At 44.8% G+C, this 25392-nt stretch overlaps 1 protein-coding gene across 2 annotated transcripts in view; it reads left to right on the top strand.

Moving 5' to 3' along the window:
* The window catches only part of GRM8 (glutamate metabotropic receptor 8), a 1898542-nt gene that overhangs the window by 651052 nt on the left and 1222098 nt on the right, over positions 1 to 25392 (top strand). For both annotated transcript variants that reach the window (XM_078679089.1, XM_078679093.1), the window contains exon 4: positions 15606 to 15743. In XM_078679089.1, coding sequence (XP_078535215.1) covers positions 15606 to 15743 — 138 coding nt within the window. The remainder of the gene's footprint in view (positions 1 to 15605; positions 15744 to 25392) is intronic.

Raw genomic sequence — 25392 nt, 5'->3', positions numbered from 1 at the left:
TGCCTCCGTGAGAAGAGACATGGACCTGCAACTTCACTGTGGACCCCAGTACACCAGAGTAACTCCAAGGGTAGCCTGCTGGCGTCCTGATCTGAGCCTCAGGAACTTCAAAGGCTCCCCAACATCCTTCACCAGTCCCTGCTCCCAGCTACAGTGGGTTCCTGATCCCCAAGTGGTATCCCTCAGGTTCTGGTACCTTTGCAAAGGTCAGGGAGCTAAATTCAAGCTTTTGGGCTCTTGGTGATCATGAATGGGCCCATTCGCACCAAAACCTCACCACTCGCACCGTGATTCAATGCAAAGCTCTGGTAGCAACAGCTTCACATTACAGCATCTACTGCTAGTGGGGACCGCCAACTTAAAGCTCCAGAAACACCTGCCTGCGACACCTGGCCTGCTCTTTGTGCTAGGTCAACAGCCTCCCACAACACTTTCCCTGCTCCTCGTTGCCCCCTCCATCACAAACAGGGCCCAGCCTCCCACAATACTTTAACTACTCCTCGCGGCCCCCTCCATTGTGAACAGGGCTCTTGGATTGAATTGAGGAGGCAAACTTCTGTGGGCTTAACCTATAGCCGAACTGTTCTCCATCATGGTTGGCCTGAAAGTGCGATTTTGTCCCGGTCCAGCATGACCAAATAGCTGCAGTTGACGCTTTTTTGCTTTTTGGTGGTATTTTTTTTTTTTTTTTTAAAAACCTTTATTAAGTCAAACAGAGCAATACAGGCGCAGGCCTACAACCACAGGGGCCGGCCGCAAAATCAGGAGATAATGACAGGAGCATTGTAAATGTGTACGATAAAAGGAGGAATCACGTTATAGTCGTAGTACGTGGTCGCAGCACAGCGAAACACAAGAATAAAAGAGGTTTCATTTTTATAATATTGAGAAGGAGGCAGCGGCTATATCAACAGAGGCATCACACTACACAATAAACAAGAAGAGACGGGAGGGGTGTACCCCTCCATGCAATCAAAAATCGATGATAAGCAATAAGGCCGAAAACACCCTGCGCCCGCCGGAGGCAGGCCAGGAGTAAAGGTCAAACAATGGCTAGCAATTGAGCAAAAACATCGTGTGAAAAACCCACCCGTACAAGGCAGAAAGAAGAAACAAGTGCAGATGCCTAACAGAAAAAGGATGGAAGAAGATTATATAGCCAACCCCCTGGGGAAGAAAGAGAGAAAAGGACCATAGAACAAAACAAACTAAAATAACAAAACCCCTCCAACACCCGCCACCCTACATCACCGTAATGGCTATGGCCTACCCCACTAACAGCGTGCCTGTCGCCCCAGAGTCACCCTAAAGAAAGGAAATAAAGAGAGAAAGAAGAAGACAATAAAGAAAAAGAATGAGGAGAGGGGCCGGCGATTCAGATACCCGGTCCCCCCCACCCCCGCAACTAAAATCGTAGAGACAGAGGCCATAGAAAGTACAAAGATCAGCGAGTGCATAAAACGCAATTAATAACAGCCCCACAAGACTTGTCCTTGAGTCACCATTAACCAGCAAGAAGTCCCTCCAAGACCCAAGCAAGGTCACCCCTGGCCACTTCTGTGAATAGTAGAACTGCTAAACAGCCTCGCAGTCAGGAGACAGGTTGATACAAAAAGTTCAATCCTTCCAGGCGGAGCAGGCAGCGCCGCCGCACAACATCGTCCCAGCCACCAAGAAACAACCGACGATGCACGGCGGCGGCCAGAATGCAACAATACCCCGACCACCAACAAGTCCAAGTCCAAAAACAGGTCTGCCAAGCATGGAAAGGAAAGCACAGAATGCGGGAAGCACCGCAGCACAGGAGCCAGATCCATTCGCACCCTCAAAACTGTAGACTCATCCGGGGAACCTGGCACAGCGACCGAAGGAGATTCAGCGGCACCAACTCGGGGGAAAGCCACTACGCCACAAAATGGCGGATCAGCAATGGCAGCGATCCGTACCTCCAAGTCCCGGGAGTTCCGGAGCAGAGCAGTCCACAGGGCAACCAGTGCAACCAGCACGTGACTACGCGTTAGCGTCTCCCCATGTAGCCGAAGTCCGGGGTTCTCAAATTCAGCGGTGTCTCCGTCCCCGGAAGGGGTGCACTCCAAGGCGCCATCCGCCATCTTAGCCACTTCGTTCTCCGCCACTTCCCCTCCACCTCCGAGTCCAGTCCGACCACCAGAGGCAACAGGTCTCACGGCTGATCATCGATCGGCAGTCGACGCCTGGTGCGGAAAGGAGAGTCACCGAAAGGCCGGGTGCGCTCCCCGCAGCTCTTCGGGAGCCAACCGCCGGTTCCCGGACGGGACTATTAACATGGGCGGGCGTCACACCCAAGGGGAACCAGGCGACACAGCTTCTCTCCGGCTCGTCGACAGCTCGGGCATATGGGGCAACCCACTATTGGGAGTGGGTGAGCACCAACTCTCCCGGCTCGTGGCTCTCAGGCTCCCACTGACCGGTTTCTCATCCAAACCAGGGCCGCCAACAATACGAACACTGCCGGACAACCTCTGCACTCGAGGCCCCGGCGTCAGCGCCACGAAGGCCGGCAAGCAGACGAGGGCAGGTCTTCGGATCTACTGCACGGTGGAGCCCCAAAAATACATGGTAAGTGAGCGCTTCTCTCTAACAACGTAAATCAAAAAGCCTCGCTCAGGAGTATCAACAGGATAGGCGTGCGGGGAGGCTTTTTGGTGGTATTTAACACTAAAATCTTAATTCATAACTCTGGTTTTATTGATTAGATTTTAGGTGTTTTTGTCTTGTTTTCTAAATACATTTTCTTTATTTTCTAAGTCAATGTGGACTCTTTTGTGTAGTCTCTTTCACGTTATTACTATTTGAAGTGTTGTAAAAATACTTTGCACACTGCCTCTAAGTTAAGCCTGACTGCTCTGTGCCAAGCTACCAGAGTGTTGAGCACCGGTTTATTTGGGATTGGCTTGTACCTCACCATGACAAGGATTGTGGTTGCTGCTTGACCAGGGCTCACTCCCCTGTCAACCAGTTATCCCATTTCTTACAGTGGCCCTGCAATGGGCAAGTTATGGAAAGAGAGGGTGAGCATGCCATACAATTTATACAGTGTATAGAAAACATAATAACAGTGGTTGAAAAATGGCAGATTTGCTTCACTGAAAATATGTTAAATCTGGCCATGTCACCACAGTTCATTAAGTACCTACATTACATGACTGATTGAGTTAGTCATATTTTTAACTAATGGTTAACACACACATTACTATCCTTCAATAAATTTGCCCATCCAAGATTAAATGACAATTTGCCTCAAAGCCACCCAATGCTGGATAGCGATCTGTTCTCTCAAGCTGAACTTATCAAAAACAGAAAGTAAGCTAATTATCCTTCTCTAATAATCCATCAGCCGGTCTTATTTCTTCTCTTCCTTGAGATTGACTTCCTAGTCCTCCCTCCTCAATATTTAGTGTCCATTTTGTTTGCCTAATGAATGACCTCCTTTCCTAGTAACATAATGATGTATCTGCTTCTATCGCCTCAGGATTTGACAAAGTTGTGCACACTACACCTGAACCTTGGAAAAACCCTGATCAATAACAGTATTGCGTAAATCTGATTACTGTAAAATATTTTTCATCAGACTATCAAAGTAATCCATAACCCCACCTGACAATGTCCTCCATTTTGCCTCTTCCACCCTCTGCATCAAGAATTTTTCTCCTTGCAAATGGGCCGAATCGCAGAATTGGCCCATTTGCTATTGCAAAAAAAAGGCTATCCTGTTACTGAATCGCAAAATGGGTTTGCTATTTGCTCTTTGGAAGGGGCGTGTTTAGGGCGTCCCTTCCAAATAGCGAATCCTAGAGGTATGCATGAATGTTTTCTGACCGTGAATGGGGTCGCAAAACATTTGCATTTTACCACCTACTTCAAGTACGTGGTAACCCTCCACCATTGTGAATGTTTGGAAAATCATTTTTTAAGAGCAGGCAGTGATCCCATATACCTGTAAGATCTTTTTCATCAGACTATCAAAGTAATCCATAACACCACCTGACAATGTCCTCCATTTTGCCTCTTTCACCCTTTTAAGCTTGCCTAGGGGCCATCCACTTCTTCTAAATGACACAGGTCAGAATGTCATTCAAAACAAATGTCATCATTAACAGTGACAGGTGCTCCTGATGTGAGGTGGCAGGGCAGCAAGGGGGGACAGGCACATAAATACATTAAAAAAATTGTATATATAAAACAAAAAGGACAACTTACCTGACACTGCTTTCGCTTCATCTTCCTCCTCTCTCGATCCTTGACTGGTACACATTTTGGAGGCTCCCAGATGCTGGGAATACTATCAGAGACATCACAGTGGCCTGGTGTGCTGCTCAGATAGTGCCTGGGAGCCTGTGGCTTTTCTCCACCCAGCTGTCCAATACAGCCGGGTGGAGAAATGCTAAGTGTGCATGACGGTTTGGCCGGCCTAAAATGGCTGGCCAAACCATCATGCACACTTAGTATTGCCCACAACTCCTCTTGAAGCTAAGGAGGATGGCCTGGCCTCGTGACTCGTCTACCTATTATAGGCAATGGTGAAAAAGAAAATGCTGTTGCCTCTGCTGGGTAGCAGCAGTGGGGCGATGCTCCTCCACCATAGCGAAGAAGTCGCCCCTGATCTTTAAAAGGTTTGTTCCTTTTTTCAAGTCCATGGCTATTCACCTGTCTTCATCACCAACATTAATTATGTCTAACTTTCTCCTATCAACTTCTTGCGGTCATCATACATGAAACCTTAAGATACCCTGAACATAGGTCTGGAACCAGGATTTAGAATCATTTCTCAGATTGCTTCCCCTCACTAGAACACTCTCATTACAAATACCTTAACGGCTCAGCCTGTGGACCAGTAAATACACAAATCAAAGTCGAACTTCACTCCTTCCTTAACAGTAGGACAAAGTCAGCATTATGAGATATTTTTTTCTATGATCAAACATTGTAATTTTTGGACAGATGCAACTTTACAGCACCACTGGTGCACTACTTCACACCACACCTCAGAGAATTTAGGGCAAGATACATCAAGAATTTTTCTCCTCGCAAACGGGCCGCATCACAGAATCGGACCATTTGCTATTGCAAAAAAAAGGCTACCCTGATACAGAATCGCAAAATGGGTTTGCTATTTGCTATTTGGAAGGGGCGTGTTTAGGGCGTCCCTTCCAAATAGAGAATCCTAGAGGTATGCATGAATGTTTTGTGACCGTGAATGCGGTCGCAAAACATTTGCATTTTACCACGTACTTCAAGTACGTGGTAACCCATTCGCCCCCTCCACCTTTGTGAATGTTTGGAAAATCATTTTTTAAGAGCAGGCAGTGATCCCACAGACCACTGCCTGCTCTTATGAAATGAACAGAAAACTTTTAATTTTTGTTTCTGAAACGCATCCCGTTTTCCTCTAAAGAAAACAGGCTGCATTTAAAAAAAAATGTTTTATTTGAAGTCAATCACAGACATAGTGGTCTGCTGAGCCCAGCAGTCCACCATCCTTGTGATTTTTGCGATTCCTAGGGGATTGCACATTGCGACCTACCTCATATTCATGAGGTAGGTCATGTGCGTTCCCCTAGGGATTGCCAAAAGTGTTCCCCACAGTTTCATGCATTCAGTCTTGCGATTTAATAATAGCGAACCGCACAGATTTGGAGATTAGAAAATCACAAAACAATTTCTTAACGCATCTGGCCCCTATATTTAAGTAAGGCCCCAATTGCTTGGCTCTTATGAACCTACATGCACATATTAACTATTGCATGGTATTTTTGTAGAGATGAACTCTGTGGCTACTAAATAACTTAGTGTATTACTTAATTGCTTTACTGAAATGGGCTTGATAGCACTGGTGAGCGATGCTTCCAAGGACTTTTGGCAACCTTGCAGAGTGTCTGGAGATCTGTGACACATCTACATGAAACATGTGACTTCTGCAACATTTATGACACAGTTATCCTTACTTAACACTAACTGAATGGGTCTACATAAGAATTACTTTGCAGAAACCGTAGGTCTCTCTATGTGAATGGCCTGTAAAAGTCCCCATTATTTCCTTTTCCCAGATTTACCGTTATCAGGGTTCTCAGTAGTTTGGGATGGAGGGAAATATTAGGGATTATGATTTTTTTGACAAATAACATCGGGAGGTGGGACTTCTTGTGCTGATTTTTGCATGTTTTCCATGATCTTCCATCAATAGTATTCCACCTGTTTTCAGCAAAAGAAATTTCCAGGTGGGGGACCACTGAGTAGCGATGTTCCCACTAAACCTATAATTGAGATAGTTCAATGGGAATTAACAGGTCTATTGTAATTAGGCACTATGTTTCCTTCTACTCAGTGTCACTGCATGTAGAAATACTTCAAACATTTGCCATTGTACGTAGAGAAACTATGCACAAGGTTAACCTAATGATAACAATTCTGCTTACATTATCGAGATGGTCAGAGTAAATATTAGCCTCTTCTAATTTGAAAATAATCTCACAGAGGCACCTTGGGAGAAAAAGATGAAAGTGAATTTGATTTTTTTACATTCATCACAAAGGACAAAAATGGTAAACTGTGCAAATGTCATTGGCGAAAAAAATGAAAAAAATCTGTGCACATCACTATGTGACACAACTCTGAAATGGAGATTCTGAGAACTGAAATGAGGAAGGTCTTTCTTTCCTTTTGGGATCTCTCTAATCCCGATAGTCAAAGCCCTCTGATGAACTATGAGCGCAGATCTTCCGGAGAGTTTCTAAGGCAATGTTTCTTGCATTGCCTAAGGACCTTAACTATAGAATATTGTGAACAGAATGGTTCTAAATCATGCTTGCTTGCGTGTATTTTTCAAGGAATGTATTTTCAAGTCACCTTGTATTGTGAATGCATGCTACTATGTACAGCACATAGATATATATATAAGGGATAACGTCCCCCATGTCGTACCTTACAAGAATATTGCAAGCCACCAACGAGTTCCGTAACCCATGAGAGACGATGCTGAAGGTTGAGTTCCTTTATAAGGTTATGGAACTCTGAGGGGACTTGCAAAATCCTTATCATATACAATAGGAGATTCTTTATCAAATAAAGCACATGATCATGGCATCACCTTTTCCACAAACCACTTTGCTTCTTGTTGGTACATAGCTCTTTCATATGAAAGAGATGGCATGTTTGCAAACATGAAGAATAAAAAAGAACCTCTAGTACAAAATTAAACACATCAAAACCCTGCTAAATGTTTGTTGCAAAAGAATTTAGAAGCAGTTCAGTATAAGTAGGGTTGAAAACAAAAGCTGCAGTAGCTCAGATTGTGTAGAACCATGCAGAAAGATTCTAACTTTCGATAATTATCTAAGGAACTAAAACATAATCATGTTCATTCTGCATTTCACTGTAAGCTAGAAACGTAGAGCAGAAGAAAGAAAAGCAATGTTTCATTGTCATTGCATTAAACAGACGCAATGTGACATGACCTGTTTTTCACCTGTTTGTTAGCTCTAGCAGCAGTCATTGTGATGTCAGAACTCGACTGCAATAACTTATTACAGTTGAATTCTGAAGTCTGTTCCTTATAATTGGCATTAGGGTGTGTCATAAGTGGCCCATTATAAAGAAATTAGAGACTGGCATTAATCCAGGGATTGCAGAAATCCAGGTATTAAAATATACTAAATATGGCACCAATGTCAATAATATTGGTGCACAATAATACACCTGGCAGGATGTGTACCTCCAGTGCTGTTTCAATGTAGACATGTGTGATAGCATGTGTGAAACATTCCAGATCCACATTCATCTGCATACTTGAATGTTGTTGTCTCCACATACCTAAAACTCTACATTTTGCTATTTTAATTAAATGTCATAATTATTTGTTGGCTTGAGTAAACTAATAAGGTCTCTTGAGCTTTCAGGAATAGGCCCAACGCACTTTGCCTCCCAGGATTTAAAAATGGTGGATGATTCTTGTGACAATTCCCTATCCCTGGCCCACCCAGAGGCTAGTTCCCAACACTGCAGTGGATCCCCACACATTCTGTGATCATGATGAGGTGTATCAAAGGTCAAATCCTTTGTCCTCTCATATCAGGGGCCCTGTTGGGCTGTTTTGCTCACTTTGGGGTTAATTGTGAAGCCTGGTGGCAAGCCACAGCCCCCTGGAGCACTTTGTAGGGAGCTGGATCCACTGGCTCCACCGTACAACACCCTTCCTGTTCTTTCTCCCTTGGTGCCGCTCTCCTCCTTGGTGCAGAAGTCACTTTCTCCCAGCTATCCTTAGGTGTTGTAAGGGGACCAGCTTCCCTGGTCTTGGGGAGCCGCCCACTGGTCCTGAGGACAACTGCAGTCACACATCTTAGGCCAGATAGATATCAGGGGTTCCTCTTATTAGTTGTCGATGGCTGTTACCCCCAGTCCCGGTGTCCAGCAGAAGAACACAACTGAGAGTCAGCTCTCTCCCCTAAAGACCTGTTAAGAGTGGCCAGATGTTTCTGGAATTGAAGAACCTCTGGCCTATCCTGGGGTGCCAGGTCACCTCTCTGCCCCATCCCAGTGCTCCTGCTAGACAATTCAAAATGCATCATCCAGGAGTCACTAGTCACATCGCCTTTGGGGGGCCTCAGCTTTGCTCCTCACTCACATTACTGCCAGGGCCTTACCCCCCAAATATTTAAGGAGCAGCCCCCTCCGGTGTTGACCTCAGAGGTCTGGGCTCCCTCCTTTGTTTATTGGGCTTGTGCAAGCCCATCCTGGTACAGTGTGGCATCTGATCGATTGATGCAGATTCTTTATCCCCACCCATTTCCTCAGGAGCTGAGTGAAGCACTGTTAATTGTTCCCTTTGAGTGGAGAAGTCTTTGTTCCTGCTGCTGGAGAGAAATGTAATTAACTTGGCCCAGTCGGGTAATAAAAGGCCTGAGCTCTGATCTTGAGCTGAGCCAGAGAAGTCTGGATGACCAATGAGCAGCACAGATATCTTCTTAGAACTATCCTATTTGGGTTTGGCATGCAGATTCCACCTCAGTTCGACACCTCACTGGTCTCTGTAGGCCAAAAAGAAGCGAAACTGCACCCTAAGGTAATCTCCCCATATGTATAATGGAGTGTCACTGTAGACAAGACAGTAAACACACTGACTTTCCCTATGAGTGTACACTTACTTGATAAGGCATTCTCCAGGTCAATATCCAATCCTGCAAAGTCCCCTCTTCACCAGACTACCTGTGAGCAGTTACTGGGCTGCGCATGACAGGAGTCTCACAAATGCAGCTCTTATACATGTGCACACATGTTCACGTGTAACCAGCCAAGTGCCCCTTACTCTTACAGTGGCCTTTATTTAAAAGGCTGACAGTGGCGGTAAACTTGTGCAGTTCATTTAGCATGAGTTTACCATGGCTGAGTCACCAGCTGTGAGGCTCACTCACAGTAAGAAGTCAAAAAAGGTGATCAAAAGTGAAACAGCCAGGTGGATTTGATGGGCAGATCCATAGCCTTAGAGTGGTCATCACAGGAATGATGGCCTGCTGGTTTCAGAAAATCTTGATGTCTGTGATTGTATTTGATTTTTTTTCAACTGGAGCCAATTCCTTAAATGAAATGGGTCTGTGTTAAAAACAATTAAAAGGTGTAAACTTTTAAAAGGCGTATTGCACACTAGGCAGTGATTCCCTGAACAACTGCATACTCCCCAATAGACTTGTTTGACATTCACAAAGGGTAGAAGGTCTCTAGGGGCGTGCCATCTGATGTTGTTATTTTAATATTTTGCAGTTAGATTTCCCTTGTAACCATTTACACATACCATAGTGAATCACCATTTGGAAGGAATGACCTAAAGGTGCCCCTTCCAAATAGCAATTTGAGATTCACTTCGAAATCCATTTTGAGATTCGATAACCTGCTAATAAATCGCAAAAGGGGTTTAGTACATTCCAAAAGACCATTTAGCTGGCACAATCATACAATTTGCAAACGGAAAATTATTTCATACATTTGGCCAAGGTTCCCAATGCACTGGGTGAAAATAGGGTGCTCTAATAAGCAACAACACATCTAACAACAAGGTTGTTTGGGACCACAGAGATGGAACATCAAGGAAGAAACATTTATCACCATAAGATTGTCAGACAGTAAAGAAAGAACATAAACAGCAGCTTTAAGATATGTACACGTAGCATTATTAATGCACATGCTTAAAACTACTGGACAAATTAGAAATCATACCATTGCTACAGGCCATTGATAATGCATACTTATTACAAGTTCTGTGGGCCATACCATTGTGGGTGACCTCTCTGGAGGAAGCTTCTTCTGCCCCTTCATCTGCTCCTTCCCACCCCCTAATATTATCCAGAGGTTCTCTGCCACCGAGAAAACATGTTTTGTTACTACAGCTGCATGGAAATATTCCACTGTTAGTTAAACTCTTCTAGTATGCACTGAAAACTCGCCTAATTAAACCTAACATTTAATAAATGTTCTAGGAGCAATGTTACCATGGACCTAGAAATTCATGGCGGAAGGCACACCTTCAAGATGCAGTATGTATTATTCACTTGCTTACCCTGTAAACATATTTTATGAGCTACCAATCTCGTTCTCAGAGTTGAAACTACAAGAACACGTTTATCGATTGCTAGGCTGGAAAACATTATAGTGTGTCTAGGGGATTCTGGGAGCATGAATGTAAACTATTTGAAATAAGTTTTAATTTTATTAAAGGGCCAGACCCTTTAGAAACAAGACAATGCTTATCTGAGCTGGATCGGGTTTTTATGCAACGGAGAATGTGGAAAATAAACACCGTGGGGCTTCCTTCTTTCCAAGCCCCAACGCCGCTGGTGTGTCACTTTTAATATGAGAAAAAGTAAATGTACCGGCGGTGCAAGGTGCTTGTAAATAAGCCCCCCTCGATGTCTGCTGATATTTTGTCGATGTCTGCTGATATTTTGTCAATGTCTGCTAATATTCTGTCGCAGCTCAGATTGCAAATTAGTTAAGAATACCTGGAAGACCGTGAAAGCTCTCCGTGCTTTCTTGACTCATAGGAATATGCCATGAAATACTGGGTAGGGTGCTCCACCTTTTATTCTTTCTGCTGGCAGAGTGGATGGCTGCAATGTCCACATATAGGTGAATGAATGATACTCTTATGATCTCCACATTAAAGACATTTTGAGTACAAGTACAGTATCTTTAGTAGACACTGCATGGGATGTGAAACCAGACACTGCTGGCTCTACATGCTGCACCTTGCCAGGAGACTGTTGTGCTGCCAGGAAGAACCACCATTGGACTGACTTGCTTGTTATGCTGACATGTGGCCTGCTGGGTTACAAGAAGGACTTTGCTCAATGACCCTGATGTGCTGGCCTGCTGCTTGTTCCTTGCTCTCATGCTCCCCGGTTGTCTCCAGGGACTGGTTGCATGCCCTCTCCCTGTTTCTACAGGGGTTCTTGAGGGTCAAGATGATACATCTGCGGCGTCCCTCAAGGATCCTCGCTGAGCCCCACCCTCTTCAACGTCTACATGAGCCCCCTCGCGGCCATTGCACGCCAACACAACCTCAACATCATCTCCTACGCTGACGACACCCAACTGATCCTCTCCCTGACCAACGACCCCGCCGCCGCTAGAGCCAACCTTCACGAAGGGATGAAAGACGTAGCCGAGTGGATGACGACCAGCCGCCTGAAACTGAACTCAGACAAGACAGAAGTCCTCATCCTGGGCTCCTCGCCCTCCGCCTGGGACGACTCCTGGTGGCCCCCAGCCCTGGGCACCGCACCCAAACCGACAGACCACGCACGCAACCTGGGCTTCATCCTGGACTCCTCCCTCTCCATGACCAGACAAGTCAACGCCGTCTCCGCGTCCTGTTTTAACATCCTGCGCATGCTACGGAAGATCTTCCGGTGGATCCCCACCGAGACCAGGAAGACGGTCACCCAGGCCCTCGTTGCCAGCCGTCTGGACTACGGCAACGCCCTCTACGCCGGAACCACCGCCAAGCTCCAGAAGAGACTCCAGCGGATCCAGAACGCCTCAGCCAGACTCATCCTCGACATCCCCCGACGCAGCCACATCTCCGGACACCTGAGAGACCTGCACTGGCTCCCCGTCAACAAGAGAATCACCTTCCGTCTCCTCACCCACGCACACAAGGCCCTACACGACCAAGGCCCGAGCTACCTCAACAACCGCCTCAACTTCTACGCTCCCAAACGCCACCTCCGATCGACCAACCACGCCCTCGCCGCCGTCCCCCGCATCCGAAGAGCGTCAACAAGAGGAAGGTCTTTCTCCTACCTGGCCGCCAAGACCTGGAACTCCCTCCCGACCGACCTGCGCCTGACCCAAGACCACCTCTCCTTCAGGAAGAAACTCAAGACCTGGCTGTTCGAGCAGTATAGCAGCACCCCCCCACCCCCCAAGCGCCTTCAGACCCTCCGGGTAAGTAGTGCGCTCTACAAATGTCTTTGATTGATTGATTGAAGATTTGGATTGTTGCTCACAAACCATTCTCTGGATTTGGGAACACTTTACTGGTACCAGACTTCACCAATCATGAGGGCATAATGCATCCAGGCTGTTGAGCACCAGGGAGAGTCAGCACTCGAAATTGATTCCAAGTAGCACGTGTCGGAAGCGCTCCACATTTACTGTGGAGCAGCGCATGTTTCCATGCTTCGGCTGGCACTGAGGGAAATCCCCAGTGATTGGAGCACCACATCACCTGCAATGTCACGGTCCTCACCGAGCTGCAGGGGTCACTACCAATGGGGATGTAGATCTGTGCTGTAACTGATTTTGTGGAGGAGGTGGGAGCCCCCCACCCTCCTATGCTGCAGCACTGGCCTGGCTAGGGCTTGCAGGTTCTGTGGTTCTCCCGACTCTGGGGAGAGCACATATGGGAAGGAGCGGTAAGCTCACCCGCAGGGTTGGTGTTCCCTCGGAAAGTTGCCTGTGGAGGTCGCAGTTGCCACATTAGTGTTTCTGCCAAAGTGAAGCCATTGTTAGAGAACTCAGACCAGAGTTCTCCCAGCATGGTGGCACGGCGCTCCTCGCCTCTGGGGGACAGACCTTTTGTTCTGGCCGAATGCTGGGAACCCAGTGAGGTTACCACCTGACAGTGTGCGCCCCCCTCATCCGGTTTTGCACATGGGAGCACTTGAGCTCCAGCTTGCAGGTCAGGGAAGGCCCTCGACAGAGATCCGGTTCCTGCTGCGCCCTTGAGTATAAACATTACCATATTACTGCTAAGAGGCACGCAGGTGCTGCTGTGCCCTGCAGCTGGTGCCTAATTACCATATAGATCATAGTAGAAGCACACATGGCCTGTGGACTGCGTGTATGTCGATATATGCTGACTTACATGTTTCCTTGTTATAACCATTTGTATGTGCAGTGATGGTGGGTTCGTGATATGTAGGCAAACCTATACGTCTTTGTTTGATTGCACTAACTGTGATGTTATGACATTTGACAAGTTGGCAAAGTAGTTATTGGCTCATCACCTCCTTGTCCTGTCTCCCCATCCCATTCCTTAACAGTGAGCAGCTAGTCTGCTCTACTGAAACCTATTCCCTAGCTGAGCTTTTGCACTTCCCCCAACATGGCGTCACCATCACGTGACAATAAAGGGGGAAGTGCTGTAGAGAAACGTCCTGCTTTTTTTTTCTGTGTTGCAGTCCTTGGTGTCTAGCTGTGCTATGGGTAAGTTGCTCAGTTGAGGTTGCCCGGTGCCTCCAGTTGTCGCGACGCCCTTCCACCTTGAAGTCCTATGCCTGTCATTGGAAGAATTTCTCCTCCTGGTGTCTTGGGAATGGTCTCTCTTCTGCCTTCTGTGAGGCTGTGAGGGTGTTGGACTTCTTGCGGTATGGTTTCGTCTTGGGGCTCGCTGTTTCTTCCCTGCGTGCGCAGTGGGCTGTCATTCTGGCTTTTCGGAGTTCCTCTGTGTCCTCTGTCTCTCCGTTGGTGGCTCACCTTCTGCGGAGTGTTTTGCTTCAGCATCCTGTTTCTCGCTCTCCTGTGCCTGCCTGGGATCTTCCCTTGGTTCTCCAGGCCTTGACGGGACCCCCTTTCGAGCCCTTGGCCTCAGTGGACCTTAAGTTCCTTTCTGCTAAGGTTCTTTTCCTGGTGGCCGTTACTTCTGGGTGGCGGGTTGGTGTGATTGGGGCTTTGATGGCTTCTCCCCCCTTTTTGTGCTTTTGCGGTGACAAGGTAATTCTCCGTCCCAGTCAACTTTTTCTACCTAAGGTGTTGTCATCTTTCCACTGTCAGGAGGATATTGTTCTCCCGTTTTTTTTCCGGATCCTGCCTCTCCTGAATAGGTGGTCCTCCATTCGTTGGATGTGCTGAGGGCTCTCCGCATCTCCTTGAAACGGACCTCTAGTTTCCGTAAGGTTGATTCCTTGTTTGTCACCTATGGCCACCCTGGACTGGGTCTTCGTCCTTCTTTGTCCACCTTGACCCGTTGGGTCAGGGGTGCTGTGGTTTACGCCTACGATTCTGCCTACTGTCCTCTCCCCTCCTCTGTTCAGGGTAGGTCGACCAGGGGCGTTTCCTCCTCTTGGGCCATGTTCAAAGGGGCCTCCTTGAGGGACATTTGTAATGCTGCCACATGAGCTGCTCCCCATACGTTTGTTTCACATTATCGTCTTCAGTTGGGGATGGCGGCCTCTGCTGCCTTTGGCCTTCATGTCCTCACTGCGGTACATGGTTTGTGATATGTACTGTTTTCTGTTGATTAAATGGACCTGTTTTTCTCGCACTTTCTGGTCTGTTTTTCTTATAATCAGCAGGTGCTTGGGTATGGGATCACTGTTAAGGAATGGGACGGGGAGACAGGACGAGGAGGTAATGCCCGGTTACTCACCGGTAATATTCATTACGAGTCCTGGTCTCCCCATCCAATTCCTGAGCTCTTCCCTCCCTCCCTGTGTTGCATTTAATTTTTGGGGTGATTGTTTCATTTTCTGGGTTGTTTTCTTTGGTATTCTCAGGAAGTTTCTCTACTGCACTTCCCCCTTTATTGTCACGTGATGGTGACGCCATGTTGGGGGAAGTGCAAAAGCTCAGCTAGGTAATAGGTTTCTGTAGAGCAGACTAGCTGCTCACTGTTAAGGAATGGGACGGGGAGACCAGGACTCGGAGTAATGAATATTACCGATGAGTAACCGGACATGTTTTGGTATCAGTTTATATGCAATGCATAATTACTGGTGCGAATGTGTTGAAGAAACGCTTTAGATATTTCCTCTTGGATAAGCCAGACTGCTCTGCCAAGCTTCAAAGGAGTTGAGCAGGCGTTATCTTGGGTGTGTAATTCCCTTACCCTGACTAGAGTGGTGGGTTCTGGCTGGCTTTGGTGCATACCCTAGCCAACCATAAACCTCATTTCTAACAGTGGATTTATAATTTTATCCACTTATACTCACAAGCCTTTCACTCAGTTTCTTCAAGCAGTACCGCCATTTCCACTGCATAACAGAAAACGTTCGAAAGCAACATTTTTCATAGAAATTGTTCATGCATTTGTCAATAATGATCCACTTTCTACCCTTTTTTTTTTTTTACAACAGCATTTGATCGATATTTTAGAAGTCGCAGCCTGGCCAATAATCGAAGAAATGTCTGGTTTGCAGAGTTTTGGGAGGAGAACTTTGGGTGCAAGCTTGGATCGCACGGAAAACGAAACAGTAATTTAAAAAAGTGTACAGGTATGTTTATAAAAGAGATGCACATGATAAAAAAGTAAACAATTGGATCTCTCTGATAAGTTTGAAAGAATTATTATATTCTTTAAAAACCTTGCAACATATTTTTCTTTCGTGAAATTGCTGATTTGAAGACAAAAACTGTATCTGCACCTATATTTTTGAAGTCCTTCCTATAACATTTGATGGCATAGTTGCATAGCTGTTTATGGAAAGCACTTAGCAGTGTTGGCCCCAAGGCGGCTTTGGAATTGGGAAAGACTTACTTTTAGCATCATTTGCCAATAGATAAGAAAGGTATGACGCTTATATGATATATCTGACAACAGTAACTAATGTCAGTGTCCAAATTCGGTCTCCCTATGCGACTGCTACTATAATTCTGAAACATGTCAATAAAGTTACTTATAAAAATAACGAATGCTGCGATCGGATTATGTCTTCAGCATACCAAGCATTCTGGCACAGCACCAGACCCTTCCAGTATACATTGAAAGAAACACGCTGCCAGGCTGGTTATATTTTTAAGTTACCAATAGACTGAAATCGTGTGCACAGAAACAAAGCTTATACAAATTCTTGATGATTGTAATGCGATATGCCATGTTCGTTTATATGTTGTTGGGAAAACTTCCTTCTGTTTCTAAATGAAAGACCCTGGCTTTCCCCACATTTGCATTTCTTCCTGTTTTCTGTCAGTTTTCATTGTGTTTTGACCACAGTATATATACACCTTAGAATATAATGCTAATCGGTTAGAACACACATTGTATTGAGAATTGTAACTGTTTTTAGCGGGATTTCGTTCTGAGTGTCCCCTGTTCCCCTGCCCTATTAGGAGGGTGGTGGATAGCAGATGTCCTGATGATAAAGGCTCCTCCCACTCTATGAATAAGGCCGTCCCAGTGTGACATGAACACTTACAGAGACAGTAGCGGATGCTCCACTAAGTCTAGTGTGTATTTTCCGCAAACCATATGTGGCAGTGTTACCATTGAGAAGCAGTGATTTGTAATGAAATATGTGCCAGGGCCCTCGCCAGACGGCCACTGCAGCTTTAACCACCCATTGCCCGGCTAGTGCTGCCATCAACAATACCTATGCAACTACCGCCCATAACACTCTTACAAGTGTGATTATTCACACTATTCCAAGCCTCCAAAGCTATAAGAATGGCTTATGTGTCAGGAGTTAATCGTTTTTAATGTATATTAAGTTAATAAACAGCTGTTGTTCTGCTCATCTCTAAATTACCCAGAGAGCACCACCATGTGGCAGACTGTCCTAGTGCTAGTGTTCATAATTAAGTGCTGTTGTCGAGCACCGGAAACCACTGGCTCAAATGAAGCACTGCTGAGAAGGATGGTGGCTTCCGTGGAAGCCTTATAAACAATATACTACCTCAGGTCTATTTATTTAGCATGTGGGTTGTGTGTGGTATAAATGTAAGTACCCTCAAAACGTCATGTAAAAGACATATAATCAATAAGGGGAATTATCCCTTAAGGACTAGAACCCTCACTCACCCGTAGGTGACATGCTTCATCATATGGGTTCCTCCTCCCAGCAGGAAAACCTCGTCCTGCTGAGGGCTACAACTCCCTCACTGTGAGGGAGGAGCTCAGGGATGTTTTTCAAATGATGTTCCCTAGTGTAACTAGGATCCTAAAATTCCATATGTGAAAATGTAGTGTAGTGAGGACGCAGAGCAAAAATAAAGGGGAGCTAATAGTGAACTTAAAACTGCCTAGGAAGATGCAGAATTCTTTCTTTATTAAGTTGCTCTCACTGACAGGATTAAAAATGCAGTACGTGGAGCATGATGGTTTTAAAACTGCTCACTAAGTACGGTCCGTGGAAGCTTACCAATGGTCAAGGAGTGTGGAATATGGGTACAGGCAATGCACCCCCGCTGTGGGGTTCTTAAACACCCAAAGAGCAACCCCCTCTTTTAATCCAGTATTCAAATATGCTGGCAGGAATTCCACCACTTACCATAGATAAAGTGAAAATTCTGGGATTTTATCCCACAAACTGACAATCCCTACTGACATGACACAATATTATAAATGTAGTCAATTATCAACCAACAGTGTGAGGGAAGTGTTGCCTGCAGCCGCACTGACAAAGGTTAAATCCACCATAGAAAGTCTAAATCAGGTCAGTGATGTTTTTTTGTAAAGCTGAGATCCTTCTGTTGCCCCCAGTAAAATATTATGTTTCACTCTCCATCGTCCTCTTTGGTTGAATATGTGAAAAACCCTACAAAGTGGGATAATGTAGTGAAATACCCAGAACACTACAAACTGGCTCCTGGTAATCCAAGAAAACCATTGACAGTTGGCGAATGGCAGTTAAGCAAGGCGATGCAAAATAAGTTGGGAATTAGGACATATGACAAAATAGTGAGAGAAAAAATTAAATAACAGTTATCATGACAGAGGATTACATTATAAGATTGCACTGAAATGAAAAAGAAGGAAAATATGGATGCTAAGTAATGCTCCACATGGGTTAATTCCAGTTGAGCAGTTCCACAATTATTAAAACCACCAAGGACTGTCAGCAAATACCAGTAGATGAGATAAGTAAGGCATTAACTATATGTGTAACTATTGATGTACTTGGCTTTAGATTGTAATGTGGCTTATACAATGCAGTAAAAATGTAAGCCTATAATTTAGTAATTACCTATTGATCATAGGACAGTTTACAGGTCAATTGAACTGGATTTGGTTCAATTACATAGTTTGAGAATTATACCCTTCATATATTTCTATAAGTTACATGTGATGCTCATACAGTTTAGTTTAATTAATTGATGTGAGAAATCAGGACCTGTTTGCTGTGTCTCCTCACTTTTTGCCCCTATTTTGACTACTAGGTGTTGGTTTTCTGACTTTGATTGTGCCCTAGTCTCTGCTGACAAGACCCAGGGCCTGTACTGTGGTTAAAAGTACATGGCAATTAGGTATATTTACAATTGGTACTGACAGACCCCTGCAGTATAAAATGTGGCATGGAGGTTTAGAGGCCCAGTAGATTTTCTGTACTGTACTGTGCACTGCTGTGTTTTTTCTGCTGTCATTTTAAAGGCAGCCCTGCTTTGCCAACTGTCTTTAAATTAAATTATATGCAAATTCGACTTTGGAAATAAAGGTACTTCCAAAGTAGTAATCACACTTATTTTTACATATACGTCACGACTAAGGTCTCCCCTGGGGTAGGCTGCATTGTAACTATAAACATGGGCAATATAAAATATGGTTTATATGGCCTGGTGAGGGATAATCTGCATTGTAGATAACTAGCTCCATATGCTAACCTTAGAATGTTTTATTTAAGTATAAGTATTGACAGGAGCGAGGTAAAAAGTTATTCAAGGACTTAAAATGATAGTTATGATTAATCCAACAACTTGCCACTGCTTGTTTTATAATAACTATCATGGGAAACGTAATTAAAATTTATTTTATGTAAGCCAAAACCCAGCTTTTTAGCTGCCCTCTCCTGATTGGTTAGCCACTTCCAAACAGAGCCAAGCTGTCTTAATGAGGCATGAAATGGGCTGCTACAGAGACAATGACTTTCCTGTTGGTGGAGAACTGCAGCTGTAGAATACACTGGCTGATTGTGGGAGAGGCGGCCAAACTGTTCTTCAGAGGGAGAATAACACTTTAGGACAGCCCAAACCCACCCCCACATCATGCAACCCCAGTCACACAGGAGCCCCTGTAATTAGATTATTGAGGGGGCTGGAAGGGGAATGTTGGGAAATCTTAGCCATGCCAGTGGAGTGGCTTAGCCAGATCTAACCTCCAAAGAGAGAATTGCTACATGCTGGATTTTTTAAATAATAGTGATTTCGGGGACAAGAATATGCCACACTTTGGAGGAAGTGGTCATACACCTGGGTGGCACCCTCAGTCCCATTGTTCAGGGTTGCCTTCCTGCTTGAAGCTCAGGAACACTGCATGAATATGGAAGAGTTGCCAAGCAACTTCGATCTGTTCTTGATACTGCAATGAGAAGAAGGGCTGCCCTGCTTGAAACCTGATCTGCACCCCAAAGTTCTGCACTCTGAAGGACTGCACCTGCTGCAAATTCTGGGACCACACCCCTAAGGACTTTGCCTTGCTTAAACAAGGATTTGCAATGCAATAGGTCTCACATTTAAAAGAGCTTGAGCTATTGGGGTTGTAAATGAAAATGTATTTTATTTGTAAATTAAAAACCTGCAAGTGGTGCGTAAACACGTACTTTGTACTTTTAGTTGCTGCTTACCAGAAGCAAGAATGGCAGCAAATGCATCTATTTTACTACCATGCTTGCTTCTCGAAAGCAAGGACTATAAGTACAAAGTGGGTGTGGATGCCCTGCTTGCAGGTTTTTAAAACAATTGTTTTTATTACATGAGATTTCGGAAACGCTGTGTAGGCGAAACCTAAAAATAGGCCAACACCATGAGAAAGACAAAACAATGGTAAAGGTACAGTACAAATAATTAGCCAATAGATGGGGGGTATATATCAAGAGAACTGGATTGGGCTCCGCCCCTTAGGGAATATATCTGGGCTGGAGGAGGTTTTCTGTTTTTGCTGGTTCCATTCCTGTCTGTATGATGGCCTCCATTTTAAAGGCATAATTAATCTGCTGTTTACATACTGTTACTACAAGCAGAAACTGTTCTAATCCGCTCCGAAGAGTGTGCACATGTGAATTGATTATGAAGCTTTTTGCTATTTTGCCCCTATGACCCTCCCTGTCCCCAGACTAGTTCATCCTGTGCCTGTCTGAAACTGCAAGCAGAAAGAAGCAGGGAATGATATTTGTTCAATGTAGCAATTGTTTGCTCCTGAAATTCTTCCTGTTCAGAGACATTTGAATAGCACCTTTTATCACAGTCTGCTATCTCACAATTTGTTCAGTTTTTGTAGAAGGTCTTTCAGTTTTATGAGTGATTAGCTCTGCTTTAAAACCTATAAATGAAATGTGTGGTGGTTTAAGTCAAATATGTGTATCCACTCCAGTTTGTAGAAAGAACCTTGCTAAGTTTGTACAGATATTCTTTAAAGATAACCTTGCACAAAGGGACCTATATGTTAATGTGCAAGGAAGCCCTGGGAATGTGCGCAGAGTGCAAGTGCGTCAAGAGACAACTCTGAGCGTTGCTAGATTATTACACGTGTTTTGATCTCCTATATTATGGGAGTTTGTGTTCCGACAATGTTCATATGTGGATGGAGTCAGTGCTCTATTTAAATGAAAATATTATGCTCTACATTTAAAAAAAACCTGAAAGTCATAACAAATAGAAAGGAAAACATTGTATTAAACTGGAAGAGGCAGCTGTGCAATTACGTGAATTTGTGAGCAATCAATACAGGGAGTGGAGGTGCCTTTTGGTATTAAAAAGTGAAAATATTATGTATTGTAATTTGTTGATTATTACATTTTTATGTCTGTCTTTTTGCAGATTTGTGTGTATTTTTATGAGTTTTCTGAATGTTTCTGGCTTTAATTGATCTGTATGAGGCAGAGTGATTCTACTATGGCAGTAAATGAAGCCTCTAGTGGGTACATTTCAGGGCAGTGACTAGATACCCAATACGATTGATAAGGACATTCCTCAACTCTCACCAGGGCAGAGAAAGGAGCCCTGGGTGACTACATTGGCAAGAGGAAATCCTTATGCTCGTCCCGGGAGATTAGGATTAATAAAGTCATCGCATGCATGCTGAAGCATCATCATTCTGCTGCGTAGAGGAACAAAAGCAGCAGCTGTGGCAGAATTGCAACATATTGTTAGGCATCCAGGGTAGGGAGCATGTGGGGGCAATGTCAGGGCCTTGAAAACAAGGATCTGCTGAAAAACCTATATCACTGGAATGGTTCGGTAACTAAAAGAATTAAAGGAAGGACCATTAGATTTGCGAAGCTGTGTACGTGACTTTCCCTTGATAAAAGTAAGGGAAACATATTAATTTTTGCACCTGGTCTGAGTGTTGTCAGCCGAAGTGAGTCTTGCCGAGATGAAACCCCTGTGCTGGTCCTGGAAGACAAGGATTAATATTGGCACCACATGTATGCTGTTGCAATGTAATTTTACTACGTAGAGGAATAAAAGCAACAGCTGTGGAAGGTGCGTTTTTAGGCAACCAGGGTAGTGTGCGTTTGGGGGCAACGTTAGGGCCTCAAAAAAGGATGTGTTGCTAATGTATACAGCTGGAATAGTTCAGTAACCAAAACATATGTGCGTGACTGCTTATTAAGCAGGTGCATGGGAATAAAACAAGCACTCGAACAAAAATAAAGCAAGCTTTTTAAAAAAAACAGTGAGGCGCAAGTTCGAACAGAGGCATGCCGGGATATCCTCCTTGTACGTCACAGAAAGAACTTTATAAGCAAGCATTGAAAATGCAATAGGACTCGCATTTACGCGAGACCTATTGCATTAGAATCGGAATTGCGGGCGGGAAGAATGCGCGACCGGGAGTGGGGGGCTGGTGTGGTCTGAGAATTCACAGACTGCGGGAGGGGAGGGGAGAAGGCAGGGGAATAAAAAACTGTTGGAAGTAAAGGGGCTGTTAGCCGTGGAAGGATACAAATGACGAATGAGGTGGGACTAACAAGCCTCAAACCAATTGAAAGGCAGCATTTAAGACAAACGCCAATGGGCAGAGAGTGGGCGGAGCGTCCACAAAGCTTCCACGCTACAGTATAAACTGCAGGCCTTGCAAAGCGATGGCAGCGCATTCGCGCTGCAACACTAGACGAGACCTAAAAAGGATTGAGGAGTCGACTCCCTGCAAGCTACAGGTCAACAGACCCACATACATCATCTCCTCCCAGAAGACCCCGCCCTTGAATGTGTCCAGTGGACATTTAAGGATTTGGCCAGGTGCTTTGTGGGAATTGTAGTACTGTTAGAAATGGGGTTCTCTAGTTGACAGAGCTAGGTACCTTTGTCCAAATAGGGACCCTTGCTTCTAGTCAGGGTAAGGGTGATACACTTCTAAAATAACTTCTGCTCGCCCCCTTAATAGCTTGGCACAAGCAGATAGGCTTATCTCAGAGGCAGTGTGTAAAGCATTTGTGAACGCATACAGTAATACAGTGAAAACACTACAAATGAACGCCACACTAGTTTATAAAAATAATTAATCTTTATCTAAACCAAAAAAGACCAAAACAACAAAAATCCACAAGACAGTAATAAAAATATGACTTTCAAATGGTAGAAATAGTTCAGTTCACAGCAAATTGCAGATGCAGCACTTTTCACACAAAGTACCTTGGATGTGTTTCGCACAAAAGGGTCACAGTGAAGGTGATGCATCGGTTCCTTACACTCTTGGAAGGTGATGGCGGTTCCTTATTTCTGCGCAGGAGAGGTGTTCCGTTGGTTCCCTACTGGAGAGGAGTTGATGCATCGGTTTCTTACTGCACAGGGAGGTGATGCATCAGTTTCTTACTGCATCCCCCAACGATGAGCCAGACTTGGCGCCTCGATTCGATGATCGATGACGATGTCAGCCGCACAACAAGCCTTGTGTCAGAATCGGTGCGATGATCCCAGACTTCGGAGATCTGTGCACTGTATGCGGCATGCAGTGATTTCTTGAGCTGTGGGCAGGCGCTTCGCTGATTTCTTTGGCGATGCATTAGCCACAGGTGCAGATGCGTTGCACTTCTTGAAGTTGTGTTACTTTTTCCAGCTCCCAGCGGCAAACAGCCTCCAGAGGTATAAAACAACAGCAGGCCCCTCATAGCAGGTCAGACCTCCCAATAAAGAAGTTCAGGTTAGCTGGTGGTGAAGTCTTTGTGTCCCTGAGACTTCAGAACAGGAGACAAGCTCAATTCAAGCCCTTGGAGATCTTCCTCAAGCAGGGGACACAGCAAACATCAAAGTCCTTTCTCCTTTCCTTGGCAGCAAGTAGCCACTGCAGGCCAACCCCAGATAGCAAACAGCACAGGGTCAGTATTCCTCCTCAGCTTCTCTGGCTCTTCTCTTTGGCAAAGGTTCCTCTTGATTCCCAGTAGTGATATAAAGTCTGGGGTCGGGGCCCCTCTTATTATACAGTAAATCTCTTTGTTCTCTCCTGGCCCAACACTCTGAGTCCAGTCCAAACCAGTTCTGGGGGGCCCTTTGCAAGTGCACAACAACCTCCATTGTCAGTGTGAGCCCTGGCTCCAGACACACAACAGGGGAGTGGAGCCATCATTGTGGAAGGCAGGCATAGCCCTCTTCAGGGGGAAGGTGCTACTCATCCCACCACTCCAAATGCAGACCAAGCCTACTCAGCCCAGCGCTGACTCATCCAAACTCTCTGGAGCCATTGCACATCCCCAGCCCATGTCACTCCAAAGCCAGACAGTCAGTTCAGTTCAGTTCAGTAATTCTTTATTCGACGATTAAAAAACATCATAAAAGTACAAATATATACAAAGTAAAAAAATAGAATTAAATTACATCTGAGCACCATCTCGAATTACCACTAAAAACAGATAAAAGTCCATACTTAAAAAACCACATGATTAGCTGTTTCCTCTTGTATTTCTTAACCTCACAGCAATCCTCATAAAGTTCATAATACAACAAAGTGTCCATGGGTCATTTGCTCTTTGCAGATAGAGTAAAGCTGTTTTGGCATGACTGAACTTTTCTTTTTTTTTAATTTCCACCAGATATTTACGCCTAGGGTACTTAAAGAAAGGGCACAAAAGTACAAAATGAAGGGTGTCCTGCGGAGACCTATTGTCGCAGCCGCAGGCACCCTTCTGCGCAAATGTCAGTGTGAAACCTACGGGATCAGCCAATAAGTGTGGTAATAAGTTAAACCTGAGGCGAGTCATTAAAAATCTATCCTGTGCGTTATACTTCAAATACAGGTATGGCTCCATGCCCTCATTTTTTATAAGGCTATGGGCACCTACAGATTGCCTGGTCATCTCCCCTTCTGCTCTGCGCTTAACAAGCTGATCAAATAACAGTCTTTTAATTTTTTGTTTGTCGGGGGGTAAAATAGAGCTAGGGTTACTAAACAGATCCTTCCAGTCAATACCTCAAGGGTGATCTTAACATATTTTAACCCTGGGATATGTAGCCCTTTATCCTTGTGCAAGCAATCTTCCAGCATTTGTCTACTTAGAGCTGCCTCGGGCTTTGACCAAATTTTCAACCATGCCATGATGGGTCTTAACTTAATCTGATCCTCGATAAATGAGCTCCCCAATTCACTATGTACAGTTGCAGCTGAGGTGCTCTGGGGGACTTTTAAAATCCTTCGCATATATTTATTGTCCTCAACTTGCAGTTGCTCCACATTCACATAGCCCCACACTTCAGACCCATACATTACTTTCGAACAGCCTATTGATCTTTAAAGATTCAAAACCTGTTCCGGGGACCAACGACCCAACCTTCGCCCATAATTTGCTATGGCGCCATTTATGGAAATTAGTTTTGAGCATCGGTCCTCCACTAGGGATTTGAATTTTAGTGCACCTTCGAACAATAACCAGAGATAAGAGAAAGACTTCACCTTTTCTCCACCTTCTACACCTTTTCTTCACCTTTTCTACACCTTTTCTACAGTGTGGTTCCCTATCTTATATGAGAACCTATTACAGGGTTTAGTGCCAGCCAGCA

Source organism: Lissotriton helveticus, chromosome 1_1, assembly GCF_964261635.1.
Source record: "Lissotriton helveticus chromosome 1_1, aLisHel1.1, whole genome shotgun sequence".
Classification (NCBI taxonomy): Eukaryota; Metazoa; Chordata; class Amphibia; order Caudata; family Salamandridae; genus Lissotriton; species Lissotriton helveticus.
Note: the sequence above shows the minus strand (reverse complement) of the source record. Positions and strands in the feature narration are given on the sequence as shown.